General features: G+C 42.0%; 1 protein-coding gene across 2 annotated transcripts in view; it reads right to left on the bottom strand.

Annotated features, from left to right (window-relative positions):
- Positions 1–1,332: 1,332 nt before the first annotated feature.
- stmn3 (stathmin-like 3) overlaps positions 1,333–16,375 on the bottom strand; it is a gene marked incomplete at its 3' end in the record, with an annotated part of 19,682 nt that continues 4,639 nt past the window's right edge. Inside the window, exons 2-5 of one of the 2 annotated variants that reach the window (XM_079186537.1) lie at positions 9,165–9,260; positions 8,136–8,314; positions 3,293–3,488; positions 1,333–1,394 (exon numbers count right to left, since the gene is read on the bottom strand). In XM_079186537.1, coding sequence (XP_079042663.1) covers positions 1,339–1,394; positions 3,293–3,488; positions 8,136–8,314; positions 9,165–9,260 — 527 coding nt within the window. Of the gene's footprint in view, positions 1,399–3,292; positions 3,489–8,135; positions 8,315–9,164; positions 9,261–16,375 lie in introns of both variants that reach the window. The other variant, XM_079186538.1, reaches the window with a different exon arrangement.

The following is a 16,375-nucleotide window of genomic DNA, read 5'->3' as shown; positions in this document are numbered from 1 at the left end:
CATCACTAACCTCCTTAAAATAATATTCTTTTTCTTCAACTTTCCTTAAGCCTCTGTTTAATTCAGTCTATCCTGTGCTTTTCCTACTAAGACAATTCAACATGTCAGCTGTGGGGCCTAATCATTTTCACTTGTTTCAGTAAATGCTGTTGTTATTCTGCTAGTGTAGTTTTGGTTGCTTTTTCTGCAAAACAGACCCATCACTGTTGTGTTCGTTGACTTTTCGACATGTGACAGCATTTTCTAGGCATTTGGTTCTATGTCTCTGTTTGCTGCTGTTACAGAGAATGGTGTGGTTAACCGGGGCAAGACGGCCCCCTTGATGTCTATTTTCTTTTAAAATATACATTTGATGTTTAGGATGTTTAAGAAGACAGTTAAATCAGATGGAAACAATAAATAAATAGTAAATGTATTCAGTAAATTAAATAAATGCCCTGGGTTCAGACATCCATGTTGCCAGATAGTGAGTCTTAATGACTGATAATCATAAATGTAATGCTAAATGTCTGCGTGTTATCATGCTAACTGAATGCTAAATATCGCATTCCATTATTCAACATGCTAACAGAGATGTTAGCATGCTAACTGTTTAACAACCAGTAGTTGTAGGCATGTTATTACATTAACATTAGCATGTTATTAACCACAGGGTGGAGCAGATCAATTCACCAGGGTTAGAACGCCCCTTTAAGACAAGTGAAAACAAAATGTAGTAGTAATAATATATATTCTGTCAGAGCTAGGGTTCATGAAACTAACAAGAGTACGCTAGATTTTTTAAATGATCCAAGAGAAAAACCCAGCGTTGCCAACTGAGGCCTCGGCTTCCAAGTCTTTTGTCACTGTGACAACATAAAATGCTGATTTAGAGTTTTGAGCTGCTCCTTGGCTGCAGGTCTTCATTGGGCTAAATGTCAAAGTCACTTCAGGTGTTGAGGGGGATCCTGAAACAAAATCACACCAAGGGCCCTAAAAAGGCTCAGGAGTCATGAGATACTCACAGTAAACGTATGAGATTTATTAGACTAGTCATCATTAGTCAGCCATATTTGTATAGATATAGATAAACCCGACACAGATCTCATTCAGCTCAGGAGTGGACTTTATTTCAGCTGTACTTGGCTATATCAGAATGATATACTGACTTCCAAATATGTGTGGTTTACCAAAAAATGAAACAGATGAGTAACATTATTTGGTGCTGACCAACAAGCAGTTTGAGTCCTGAAAGGTGCACTGTAGGATGATAGTGGTGAATACTGAACAACTAGGAACACTTTAACACACAGAAAAGTTTCAAAAGTAACATCCACTGCCAGAGTGCAGAGAGCGTCTTCAGCCCGAGAGGTCGGCCTGAAGCTCCTTGTTCCTGCGCACCTCAGCGGCGTGGACTTCCTGTAAAATAAAGTGATCAACAGTCACATTCACATGACGCAAAATGAAACTTAAAGACTGAGCTGGGGCTTCTGCGGAACATGAAACTTAAGAGGCACAGCATTTTCTTCAGTTAGATAAGTGGAGAAACACTGTCGAGATGTTGACATTTCCCAGAAATGCAATCCAACCCACTTTTCAGCCGTGGCAATCTATAAAGCAGATCCCTTTTGCATTCAGAGATGTGTTTTCTGTTACAGCCTTAGCAGGAGTGTATATAGAGCATTCTGTGTTTCTGCTTCTGGGTCCTCTTTTCTATAAAATAATTGATACGTCGATTGATTAATTGACTTATTGAAATTGTGGTTGAAACAAATACTTGCAACACGTTGAAACTGTGTTTTTTCTGTGTACTGCAGATGAACTTTGATACTATCCAACACCTCTATACCCGAGGAGCGAGAAGTGAGACCCTAAAGCGAAACAGAAACATCCTGAGCTTTGAGCATCTGGTTGACACTTATACTGTACAAAGGAAACCGTGGGAGGAAAATGTATGAGTGTAAAATCATATTCAGTGTTTTAAAAGTCATGTGTATTCACATTCATACTTTGATATAGGCCTGTATCATTGTCATATTGTCACATCACTGAGGCAGAGTGTCTTATGCTCTTTCTCGTAACTTTTTGCACTCAGATAAAAATGTCTAGTTCAGTCTGGAGGTCAACAGATTCACAACGATGTAGGACAGGAAATAGGGAGACGAGGATGTATCGTGCGAAAGAATGCACAGACTCAGCGAGCGCAAATTAAACACGAACCAAAACAATAAAAGGGGAGGATTGGCTATCATCGGTCTCCCTGTTTTTTAGAGTGCCAAGTTGGGGGGGGAGGCCCAGTGACCTTGGGGCTTGTAGTTCTTTTAGGTTTGTACAGGAGGAAGACAAACTAGAGAGAGAGGGGGGGGGGGGGTATAAAGTAATGTACATTTCTAATGTGCGGTAGTTGATTCCGGACAGCTCGGTTTACTTGTACTCTGTGTGATGCAAATAAACCTGCATGTGTGATGATTGACAGGGTCAGCAGAGGAGAAAGGTTGTAAATTCAGAAACTCTAACTATAGTGATTGTTAGGGAGACATCCGGTTCCACAGAAACAGGAAAGTGTTAACCGAAAGAATAAGTCTGTCAGAAAAGATAAGACTACGAAAACTGTTTTGTCCAATGATTTAAGAATGATCTGTTGTCTACCCTATATAGACCCGGAGGTCGAAGAAGCGCCAAGAAAAGATGTATCGGAGACAACAAAGGATCGGGGGGGGGGGCTCTTATGAGGGTTCTCTGAGGGAACTTGGTTCTTTTTGAGCTTGGTTTTTGACATTTTGTCCTTTCTTTTACTTATTTTTCATTATTCATTTTTGTAAGCTTTTATCTTTTTTTTTGTAAAAACCAAATAAAACTGGTTTGTATTTTGTGCATTCCAATAAAAAGTCTAATGTTGCTCATCTCTGAGGGTCTTGGTAGTCTCCTAAAGGTAAGAGAGCTCTTCCCCTGGGATAGGCTGACAGTAGTAAATACATTAGACATACATTTGAAGGACATTCCTGTTACAAGCTAAAGTTAAAATGACGTTGTTCAGTAGTATGTGATTTACAAACTTGGTTGGCTCAGATTGTTTTTGATACTCTGCTTGTGTATCATATATGATGTTGCAGTGAGGTTATAAAGCTTAGACATGTTGTGTTTTAGTAAAGCAATTAAGGGTCAGATTGGCATCTAAATTGGGGGTGTTAGGGCCAGGGTCCTAAAGCTGCCCTTGATAACCAAGTGAGGTTCTCAACCACAAGGGGTTCCTCCTCCAGTGGTGGCATATGTTTCATGCCCACAGTCACAAATGATCACACAATGGGAAGACTTGCTTTCTCACGCAGCCGTTGTTTGAGAGCATTTAGGAGGGCCTCCCGGTTCTCCTGGTTGACCTCCATCTTTTGGGTGAGCTTCTCCTCCGTCTTCTTGCTAAAGATGTTGTTCTCCTCGCGCGCCTTGTGGAGCACCTCCTGCTCGTGCTCCCTCTTCTCTGCAAGCTGCTTCAGCAACAGGGCCTCCTGGGACTACAGCAGCGTGGCAGATACAGATCATGGGGGGGGACAACAAAGAGAGTGGGACACCGTTATAATGCAGGTGATTATGGTAATGGTTGGGTTTGGCAGGGATTCATGAACACCAAAAACCAAGTTCATCAAACAGCGGAATTTCCTGACAGCTTTGAAGCAAGCTTTAAAGTTATCAATCATGCAATACAGTCAATAAGACATTTACTGCCCTGGAGCACAAAATATACTATGATACATGCATGGGTTGACTTGATGACACATATATTTCTAAAATCCCTTAATGGCTCATGCTGTTATGAAATAAAAACTTGCCACCCACTGAAGTTTGAACACAGCCTCTCAGTGAATCCCTCTATGAGTCACTTTATTATCTCCACCAGGAGATTATGTAATCGGTCGTGCAGGGTTGTGTGCGTCAGTGTATGCATCACTGTGTCTGACTGTTTGTCCATGGCTAATCTCGCACACTACTGGACCCATCAGCCTGATATTTTGTTTGCTCATTTAACGGTGCCTCGAGAACGAGAGTTGCGAGACAGCGGGGAAGACAGCAAGTAGAGCCAGCATATATTTACATCTAAATCAGTGAATTAAGGGTTTGATGGAACAGTGGAAAGACTAACTTAGACATTTTTGGTGAGTTTTATTGAGTTTCTGTCCAGTTTGAGTGAAGCGCTTAGCTAATGGACAAACTCAACCTAGCTAACAACAAACAGGGCTAATACAGCTGACAGAGCTAACAGCTAGCGGGACTAAACTCACAGCAGAACTGACAGTACCGGTTCAGAGGAAGTGTTAAACAGTCAACATGAAGCCTTACACAGTGAACTGCTGACAGCTGCATAAAATGAGAGCAGATCTACTTGCGAGGGAAAAACACGCCCGATACGCTTGCGGTCTAGACCGCAGACACATCCTGGCATGGATCTGTGCATCTGTGCTGTCACCAGTGTGCAGCTGCACAGGGGCCAAGAAGCTGTCAGGGGCCCAAATTCTACAACTACATTGTTCTTCATATTCTTCTCTATTTAGTTCTCGTATGTAACACCAATGCATGTTATGGGCAAATGTTCACGCATGATGTCAACTATTATTTATCTACCTAGCCTAATGAAGCTTGAGCGTATGTGCAGTCAGGAAGACGATACTTTTGCAGGTTAAGGCCTGTAGATTATTTGTCATACATCTACCATTTGCTCCTCTCACGCATGCTCACTGATCATTTCCTTGCTGTCATTGTTCGGGACTGTCAATCATGATATCCGATATCAGTCTCTTCTAGCCAATAGCACAGCGACACAATTAAATCGTTAGCCTATTATCTCGCTGCTGTCTCTTTTTAAATATGATTGTCTCTCTGCCTCTAGAACGTTCATGTTGCTGTTACTCGCCTCCCCACCTCCCCATCTCCACCCGGTCTTCACAGCTTCATCAACTTCATCAACTCATCATTTTATCAGCCTCATCAGCCATCACCAGTGTCTGGACTACACGGGGGGATTTATCTTGCTTCTGCTGAGGGCAGACTTCTCTGCACAAGAAACTCTAGCTGAGCAGGTGTCGGAACAGAGCAGAGCTCGCATGACAAAACAGGATTTACAGGCATGGACGAGCCTATAAGGTGTGACCTGGCATTTATCAGGAGTCAAGGGATGATGTTAACAGGATAACTGTTGGACTAAAATATATTCTTTTCTTTTAGGAAATCTTTTATTTACTCCAGACTGGTCCTGTGATAAGTAGAGTATAAAACTATGCTCCATTTATTTACCACCTAGATTTTCCAATATCCACTATCCAATATGCACTTCTGTTACATCATATCAACAAAGCACGTAGGCTACCTGTCCACTCTGCACTCAAGATCAGACTGGAGACGCAACCACTGTTTGTTCATTTCATCCAGGAAACAGACATTTCATAATGGAAATGACATTCAATATTGACAGCAGTGACAGCAAGTAGGACATTTTCAGTCGATCTCCCTCAGGGCATCTGACAAAAGTTAGGATCCAAGCCGCGCACTGTGCAGTGCAGCATCGCTCATGGTCAGTTAGGACATGAGAAGACATTGCAATCAAACTGATTTTGTCGCTGGCGCTCGCTCCTGTCTTGAAGTGTCTTAATAAAGCTACATTCTCTCTAACGTCCATCAGGGAGCGACTCCTCTGGTTGTATAGAAGTCTATGAGAAAATGACTCTACTTCTTACTTGATTTATTGTAAACATGAGTTTATGGTCTCATTTGCTAGTTTCAAGTCTTCTTCAATACAGCATGATGTTCATTTAGTAAATTATGGTCCATTTAAAGTCAAACAGACCATAAAGAGTATGGTTTAGGGCGGGGCTACCTTGTGATTGACAAGTCGCTACCACGGCAACGTATCCTCCTACAAGGGTTTGTATGATATCTTATAAAAAAGTTGTGTTTTCCTACAAAAGTCCAACAACGTGTCAGTTTTCGCTCGTTGTATGCGGCCTTTTCAAAATAAAGTTCCGTCTTCGCAGGAAACTACTCAGTTAGGTTCAGACAAAGATACCGAATTACTATCATTGTATTTTTCTGTATGTGTGTGCGCACAAACTTGTGCTTGTGTTTTGCGCGAGGGCCCAAGAAAATAAATTCCATTGGGATCAATCACAATTGTGTTACGTTGCTGCAGGTTTTATTTTTACTACTTGTTTACAGCACAATCTGTTACGTGTCACTTAGGGATGGAGCTTTAATTAGGAAGGTGCCATAGGTCTATTTTGTCTTTGGTTTCTTTGTTGCACAACTGTTGTCTTGCACACCCTATTAATTGTGCTACCCTGTTATTTCGACACTCCCTTGTGCCCAGTCGTGTTCGAACCCTCTTTCCATTGTTTCTTGTTTACTCCAAACTTATGTAATGTTGACATCCAAGAATCAGTCTGAGGGGATCTCGCAGTAAAAAACTGGGAAAGCTTGGAGCTGAACGATAGCAGGTCATAGAAAGACGAGCTGGATGGAAGAACACACAGTGTTCATCCCTTTACAGCAGGATTAGAGTTGTTCCATAAACACATCTTGTGGTTGACCTTTGCTTTGAGGTAAAGAGGCGGCGGCCTAGCTTGCCCTCATATAAAAGTATTTACAGCGTGTGGAACTACTTTATTGTACAGTAACCTTGCCAACCACTGTACAATTAGCAAACCTGTTCAGCATAATAGTCTACCAGAACTGCTGTTCAAAGTGCTGCATTCCAACCGCCTTACTCATGACTTGACAAAGAAAGTGATGACTGAAGCCATTTCTTAACACATTACTTGGGAGGGCCCAACATTCATCCTCTGTAATCTGAGCGTGCAGTCAAAAGGTAATGCAACCTTACAACAACGACAAAAGGAATCAAATCCTTTTAATACATGGAGACCAAGTTGTGGTGCTTTGGTATTCACAGTGAAAATGTTGTGTCTGTGACACACAGTGCCAAGGTATCACAATAGGCTCTGAATGCTACTGCAAGCATTTACTTGACATGCCTAAGAGTGTGAGCTCTGTTAAAGATGTTTTGAGCAACACAAATAGATTCACCGACTAAAACTGTTTAGTTTTTTTAAATGAAAAACATTTTTTAACCCTTATTGTCTGAGAATGAAAAGTTACAGGTGCTCAATATGGAATTATCAGCGAATCTATTGCCTCATGGCGTCTCGAGATGATGGCTGAGCCGACGGCTCGCAGATAACCGTGCTAACGGCGCTAACGGCGCAAACCACGGCAACAGTGCTGACAGAGATAACGGTGTTTACCTGAGGGGGAACCGGAAGGTGGACGCTATACGCTTTCGCGACAACGCTGTCGGTTGGGACGGCATTATCAGCTGTAACCGGCGTATGAGAGCAGTGCAGAGCGGAGGCCATTAGCTAACCAGCGGGGCGTGCTCAAATGCACTAACATGCACAAAAGCGCACATCGCCGGCCCAACTATGAAACAAAGGACAGAGGGTCGAACTACAACACACACAGAGGAAGCGTGACTTTATTCTCTGCTCAGGTATAACTCCACTATATCTTTACATAGCTGATAGTTGTTGCCAAGCAATCAGCCCGCACATAATTTCAAGTTGATATGGCATTACTATTTGTTATACTGCTATTATTATAGAGAACACATCATAATAACCAATTTAATCATAAGCTGTTGTTAATAAGATTGATTTTAATGTGTATAAATGCCACTTTTCATTTAGTCCTTTCAGCGTTTTACTTCAGCAGGGTCAGTCCTGGTTCTGGTTCTGGTTCTTCCGTGCCTCCCTTCCCACTCAGCGGGTATTCGCAGAAGCAGTGAGGCGAAGCTCTGCTCCTGGCTGGAGGAGTGAGCTCAGCCTATGTGGGTTTCACATGAATTATGGCCGAACCAGATTTGTAGTTTACAAGAAATTACAACTTTATTTTCTATTAATTTAACTATATCTATTTTTATTATATCATATCTTTAATTAACTGAGAATGACAAGACTTCAGTTTAATCTATCTGGGCTATTATAGAATAAATATGGTGGGAAAGAAATCCTCAACTGAAAATGAAAGGAGGTATATTAGCATACTGTGGCTTAATGCAGATACAATCAACAAAAGGATCCATCACGGGGCCATGCTGCGATCACATGTCTGCTTACCTTCCTCCTATCCTCAGCAGCCTCCAGCCTCCTCTGGAGCTCCTCCAGGGACGCCTCCCTCCTCGGCGGGCAGGGCAGCGGCTGAGGCTGGCTTTTGTCCCCGGACTGGTCGGGATCCTTCAGGATAACCTCAAACGACTGGCCTGACGCTCGCTTGTTCAGGCCCTTCACCTCCAGGTCTGACACAGCAACGGTAAAACAGTAAGCTGTTCATCAGGTGCAAGTTCTTCCTTTCTTTAGTTCTTTTTGATTGCTTGCATGCTCTCTCATAAATCACAGGGCTGTGTGATACATCTCTGGACTGTGTCTCAGCATTGTTTATCAAAAAGACTGTAAGCTGCACCTCATTCCACACCTCTCCCCCCTTCCTCATTTCCTGTCCTCCCTAGACTTTGAATAAAGGCATTCAAATGTGGCAAAAGGAGAGAGCTGTGACCTGAAAGGAGCTGTGAACATGATTGGTAGTAAACAAGGGAAAAGAGTGTCACTCTTCTGTGTGACACTCTTTTTATATACATATCATATTATTGTATTGTCTTTTGCTCTTTCACTGCACTTTATGGCCTAATTCACAGGTCTTCTTTTACTGTTAGCATTAGCTTGTTCCAACAAACACAAACTCTTTCAGAAGGCCGTCCTATTTGTCACTGACCTTGGCAGAGACACTTATCCTGGTGGGTGGCTTATCTGCTGTTGCCTTGGCAAATGATTTGGCCTGTTTAAGCCCCCGCTCTGCTGAATTTCACTACTTGACATTTAGTTTTTGAGAACAGCTTAAAAATAAAGGCATTAGTAACCTAAGCATAGTTTGGGTGGTAAACTAAGAAGATGAAGACTACAGACAGACAGACAGACAAACAAACAGACACAAACAAACAGACAGACAGATAAGCAGACAGACAGACAAACAAACAGACACAAACAAACAGACAGACAGATAAGCAGACAGACAGACAAACAAACAGACACAAACAAACAGACAGACAGATAAGCAGACAGACAGACAAATAGACAGACAAACTGACTGACCTCCATACTGATAGAGGCTGTTGGGATGTGGCTGTGTGTAGAAGCAGGAGCAGATCAGAGACAGCATGGACATCTCCTTGATCTTGTCTGTGTAGGCTGTTACAGAGAGATAAAATGTTACACATAAAAACACTCTAAAATTCTGTCAACTTAGTGGGACAGAATCTAACTTGAGTTACGTCAGTGAGGAATTTGACATTGCTGCCTTTAACCCTTCTTGTGTATGGAGGAAACAAGTCTGTGGTCTAGTTTGCACAGATTTCACTTGTAGGTTTCTCCACATTACTCTAGTACTTGGGTACTAACTGGTACCTCTTTTATCCCGGCAGCACCTTTAATTCAAGCAATAATACACAATGAAGTATCATACTAAACACAAATAACAATCAAAAGTCAACCCACACAGGTGATATTATTTATTTTGGCTTATGACACCTCAGGGCTGGTTGGGTGAGATCGATTTGATTGACATTTTCATTACTCTGTTAGTTTTGTTGCACCTGCTAGAGTGGGACAACGTCAATATTTATCATCAGTAGTTCATGAAGTCTATTGAGTTCACCTAAGGCTGTGTAAACCAGGGGATAGAAGTTCAAAAGGAAGGACATGTTGTCTCGTGGTTTGTTTTTGAATCAAAATGTCTATAATTAAATAAAAATGATATCTGATAAAATTCTGTTGTGAAATTATGAAGTGTAACATTTTAAAATAATGCGTTGAGTTTCAATTCCTTCCATAATTGTTGGTTAATTTATATATTAATCACAATTTAGGGGTTTCACACAGGCCAACTCCTGTTTAAGGTTTTCGTTCTAGCAATAGACTTCCTGAATGCTGAGTCACGAGCATGGCCTCAGACAGTGTAGTGGAACCAGAGTGACGGCTCTGTATCTTCAACTTCATATGTTTCATCATATTTCAGCTTCCTTGTTCATGGTCGAAAAAGTGTCTTCAAATCCTTCAGTAAAGTAAAAGAGACAATGAGAAAGTACTCCTGCCATCAGTGATGTATTCAAAATATTACAGACAGATACATCCCATGATACTGCTGCTGCCCCTTATTAAGAGTTTTATTCGTAAATGTAACTGAGGGGAAGTTTTCTTCAAGCCAGTTGCATTGTTGCCGTCAAACAGTAAATAAAAAACTACGTCACGATGGGGTCTAATCGCCAAAGACTCCACCATTCTAAATGTATTGCTTTACCATCCGGCCTATTTGTCTATTGTGGAATCATTTCTTCCCCTGCATCTGTTCCTCTATTGAACTGAACAACTGGGGATAAACCAAACTCAGGGTCAGTTTTGGGTCAGGTAGTTACGAGACTAGTTGGCGCCCCGGTCATAAACTCATTTAGTGCATCAGGTTTTAACCTTCCATGGAACACAGAGAAGCAGGAGTGCACAACTCCCCTTCTGTGAGCTGAGTGACTCCAAGGCTATGGATTGATAGTGGAGCTCCGTCTCCCTCCTTGTGTTTCTGAATCAAGGACACATTGCACAAGGCAAACAAGAGTTCAGCACCTAAATCATCACGTACACACAGTACATAGAGCGGGGCCCAAGGCCTCAGACATGTCCAGAGGCTCCTGACTTACCGATAGACGATACGGTCTATGACCTGGAGCATGTGCATCCTGATTCTCTGATCAGGTATGCTTATTGTTTATGACTTAGTTTTACACATGTGGCTTAGTGGAGAAATTCCCTCATTTGGCCCCTCCTATTTCTGTACACCCAGAGTGGTGAAATTATCCTCGAAACACGGTGACCTTCAGAATTGAGGGTGGCTACGCACTTGTGATTACATTCCTGTGTATCTCTTGTGTTGCTGTTACTCGTTTCTGCTTGAACTCATTATACTCATCTGTGTGTTTAGTGATCCGTGATTTGCTGCATTCAAAGTGGGAAGTCAGGCTGGTACTTAGTCATACATGACTTCTTCAGGTATTCAGATAGTCAAATTGATAGCAGCAACTTCCCCCTGTTGCTTTGCCACTCACAAAGTAACAGAAGCCAAGTACAAAGTGGAACCATCAGTTTTGATGTCTGGGGGCTTTTTATTGCGTGACTGAAATGCATTTCATGAAAAGTTGTTATTTTTATTATTAACATTGAAGAGTTAAAGGGCAACCTATCTGAGAAACGGTTAGATGAAATTCTACAGTTATAGACAGTCAGCTAACGCATCAATGTAAAGCATTCTCAGTATCTTGTCAGTATCCATGCTAGAAAACCTGCATTACTTGTACATCTGCTTCTCCCTCCCTCTCTCTTCATCCAGGCTCCTAGGCCTCTATTCTCACCTACTCTCAAGGAAACAACGAAGTGTCTGGGACAAAGTGTCAGTCGACGAGCAAATCCTCCTGAGATAAGTTTGTTTGAGTTGTGCATGTCTACGTGCGGCAAAACCTAGGCTCCCTGGCCCTTCTTAATCCCTTGGCCGTCATATATTACAGCCCTCTGCGTGCTTATTTCCTGATTTCCCCGATCAGTGGACGCTCCACTAATTGTAGTCTAACAGCCCCCTTTCTATCTCCCCCCTTACTGGGCATCCTGTTTCCCATACCCACAATTGTGAAGTAGTTTCTTTGCTTTACCTGCGTGTCAAAAGGTTACAAGGTTGAGGCGGCCAAAAGAGCACACCCTGCCTCAGTGATGTGAATAACTTATAACAATGATACAGGCCCATATCACAGTGAACATACATGAATACATTTCAAGGTATGGAAATGATTTTCCACAAATATTTTTCACGACACGTACATTTTTCTCCCACAGGAGCCCACACTGTCACTAACGGCACTCACTGATGAAATATTATTTGTAATTATTTGAGCGACTGCGGCTCAGTGGTAGAGTAGGGTCGATTGGTGGTTCAATCCCCGGCTCAACTAGTCCATGTGGATTTGTCCTTGGGCAAGACACTTAACCCCAAGTTGCTCCGGCTTCCTGCGGTTTATGAATGTGTATGAATGTTAGTTAGAGTCCTGATGGGCAGGTGGCAACTTGCACGGTTGCCCCTGTCATCAGTGTATGAAAAGGTGTGAATGGTGAATGATGACATGTAAATGTTAAAGCGCTTTGTACAGTCCATTTACCATTTAAAAAGGAAAAAGTGATTTCAGGGAGAAGCTGATAGAAGGGTCTAAATGTTGCGCCTGAAGGATAGATTAGGATGTCAAACTGGTTCAACAGGTTAAAAAGATAAAGCTAGAAGCTAAAGCTACAGATTACAGTGTAAAAGTCAACCACCACATCACCTGGAGACACGACAGAAGACAATGAAATGAAGAAACAACCGGGTTCCTGTAAAGCCGGGTAGGTCTTTATTCACTGTTACAATGATTAAAAAGCTAAAGCAGCATATCTTCAGTAGCTAGTGTAGCATAGAAATGCAAATGCTAGTTAATGTTGTGCTAACATACACTGCTAATGTTAGCTGCACAGGTTTTTAGGTTTCTACCTAAACATAGTGTTTAAAAAAAAAAAGTATATCTCCTTCCAACTTCTCCGGGCCACAAGTATCACTATTACAGAATGTTTAAATTCAGATTAAAGGGCCTGAGTGACGGATTTCAGGGGATCTATTCGCAGAAATGGAATATAATATTCATAACTATGTTTTCATTAGTGTATAATCACCTGAAACGAAGAATCGTTGTGTTTTGGTTAGCTTAGAATGAGTCCTTCACGGCTCCACAGGGTCCTCTTCACTCTGTTTTTAAGTGGTTAAATGATACCATCATTACTAAAATGATTGTATTGCAAAATGAATACTCTTCTGGCTATATTATCAACTTTTTATTTTTAATACATTTTATTGGTATTTTCGCACAGCAATTTATTCATTTCAGTCATCTCAGATGTTTCTTCATGGTCAGGCTGGTTTAGTGGATTTGGAGCTCATCATGGTTAAGATGCAGCATGTGTTGCAATTGTGTGCTGATAAGCCTAAAATAAAAGCCAGTCACAGCCCCAGTGGGAGTTGCCAAGGGGACGTAAAGGCAGTGTAAAGTGAAAACATGCAAAAACCCTGCATTCAAATAAAACAGGTCAGTGTTTCTCAATATGGTCAGGTTCAACCCTGCTGGCCATGACGAGGACTCCAGAGGGCCCTCATTAAATAATGAGTTTAATTTAATTCAAATATAATAAAGCTCCATAACAAAATGTAAATGACGGTTATTATCCTTAACTTACTTTTTGGCCACCTCACTTACATCAACGAGGGTAGGCTAGCTAACACAAACACCTCACTAAACTGACATTACTCATATGAACATTGATCCAGGCCCGACGTTTACTCGCGTCACATTTGATGTTGAAACACGCCCTCTGCTGTTCACATTTACCTGCTGCGTTGTCTACAGCACACTGTCTGTGTGATAGAAGCATTCACGATGTTCAAAGTGCTGAGTCATCCTCAGTTACTCAATCTAGTCCTGAGGGCTACATACGGTGGATGTTTTTGTTTAGGGAACCTTGAGTTGTCCAGTTGCAGGCCACATTTAGAGAACCTTCTCTAAAGAGATGAGTCATGATGTGATATGTGAAGGTCTTCCCTCCTAGAAACAGGACATTAGTTTGATGTCTCAGGTTTCACTGACATGACAGATCCGTACATTCACGACGAGGTTATCTATTGTTGAGATGGACCCAACCACATGGTTCCCTCTGCATAGCTATGTCTGCAGCCACACAGCATCATGATCCATATCAAATAATGTCTCTACATCTGTTGCAGCCAGCATTCGTTTCTGCATGGAGTCTGGGTGAAGCAGCAACAGCACACAACTAAATTATATTATATTATTATTTCAAGCCATATACAGTAATTGCCCATCTGCTCCATTAAAATCCAACTGAAGACAAAGCGACTTAGTTTTAATAGCCAATTTAAAAGAAGATGGGCAAACAGAGGAAGAGTGAGTGGATGTATATCAGTCGAGCTGAGAAATAAGAGAGGTCCATAATATACATCAACACACTGTTCTTTATTATACACACAGGGCTCTACGAGCATATAGAGGCTGCTGGATTTAATAGCACCTAATTGTTGTTTTGCATATTGCAATGTTTATTTTACAATAGCTACATAATTGCTTTTGAGAGAAAGAAACGACACCCACTAGCAGTGATTGGCCAGGTGTGTGAAGCTGAGAATGTCTTTCTTAAATGTTAAATGGACTGTACTTGTATAGTTATTTTCTAGTTTTCCGACTACTTTAACAACTTTAACGAACTTTAACACTACTTGTCATCATTCACCCATTCACACCTATTCATACACTGATAACAGAGGTTATCATGGGTGCCACCTGCCCATCAGGACTCTAACTAACATTCATACAACATTCATACACCATAGGCACAGCTACGGGAGCAATTTGGGGTTAAGTGTCTTGCCCAAGGACACATCTGCATGGACTAGAGGAGCCGGGGATTGAACCACCGATCAAAGGAGGACCCTGCTCTACCACTGAGTCACAGTCGCTCCACCTTAAGGAAGCTCTATATGGAATCCAGAGCATATCTATGATTGAGTGAGCCTACACACGACTGTCAACATGGAGATGCAGCTAAAGGTGCTAACAACTGTCACAGGGCTGAAGAGCAAACTGTGTTAACCTGAGAGGGAGCTGGAGCACTCCACACTTACGCTGGAACACCGTGGATCACGACGCCATTATCAGATGTAACCGCTGATGGCGCAGTATAGAGCTGTTGCTGTGAGCTAGCGGGACACACAAAGAGGGACTCACATGTTCATTTAGTAAATGATGGTCCATTTAGAGTCAAGTAGACCATAAAGCAGGGTATGCTTTAGGGCGTGGCTACCTTGTGACTGACAGGTTGCTAGCATGCCGTTGTCCAGTGTTGGAGTTGTTCGTGTTTCATTCTGTTGTACTTAGCTCCACCTTCTCCTGTCACTCCTGGTTCCAAAAAAACAAGTGGCCACGGCCGAATTGCAGAATTCAAGGCTTCAAAACCTTAGTCCATAAACCGATGGGTGATGTCATGTTAATTATACATCCACTTCTTACATACAGTCTTACAACCCACACACAGAGTGAGAGTGACTTCATCCTCTGCTCAGGCAGACATTACTCCAATATATCTCAATAGTTGTTTGCTGCTTTATTGGTGCTCTGAATGTTGTATTGAGAATCTTTAAGCTCTCTGTTACTTTTCATGTGAACAACCAAGTGCGACGTCTATGTCTTCCTAGAGAAACTGTCTGAAATCATGCACTGTTATCTCCGTATTTAATGGATAATCAAGTCACCCTCGTCCTTTTGACTGCTTTGCCCCGCCTTCGAGTGGCTGTTCAGAACAGCTATAGACATTGCTGCCTCCTAACGTGGTTGAGTTCTCCACTGTGGCTGCTAAAGGTAAGTGTTCACACTCCCCCAGTGGGCTGTGCACAGTGAGTCAGAGTAGTTAGATCTATAAAGCAGTATACATCATTTCATCAGGCTAAAGTAGGGCACAGTCAGCTCTGTTATTCCACTGAATCCTCAAAATGGCTGGCTTGTACATTACAACAACGTAGTATTATGGTATGGTAATAATCTAATGTGTCCAATAGTCACGTTCTCCAGTCTCTTCCTCTTTTGTTCTTCCAAGAAACTAGCTTTCCTGCTTTTCTGTGGACAGCAGCAGGTAATGAGCTGTGTGTGTGTGTGTGTGTGTGTGTGTGTGCATCAGAGAGGCTCACGACGTGTGCACACAAAGGGAGACATCGTTGACACAAGGAGCAGGGCGTTGACAAGCTCACGAACCAGAGAGCATGCAGTGCTTCATTTATTATTGAGGAGTTTGGTGCAAAGGAAAAGACTCCAAATCCAAAGAAAACAATGTCTTGCCTGGTGTGCCGGAGACATCTTTCAAACTACTTTCAACATAGCACTCAATATGGCGAATATTTGCCTCTGCATCAACGAGGATCTCGGCTCATTCAGGGTAAAAAAAAAAGAAGATGAGTCCGGTTGTGCAATCAAGAAGATGCGCGAGTGTGGAGATAAACTGATGATGAAGGATAGTGCATGGAGATTGTGATGGAAATGACTATTCAGCTGGTATGACCTCCCATCAACCTCTCATATCAAATACAAGGAAGCACGTGGAGCACAATGATCACTGTTATGATATGAAGCAGGCCACCCAAAACTGAACAACCTCACCATGTGAACGTTTAAAGGCTGACATTG

The sequence above is a fragment of the Pholis gunnellus genome (genome assembly GCF_910591455.1).
Source record: "Pholis gunnellus genome assembly, chromosome: 3".
In the NCBI taxonomy this organism is placed as follows: domain Eukaryota; kingdom Metazoa; phylum Chordata; class Actinopteri; order Perciformes; family Pholidae; genus Pholis; species Pholis gunnellus.
Note: the sequence above shows the minus strand (reverse complement) of the source record. Positions and strands in the feature narration are given on the sequence as shown.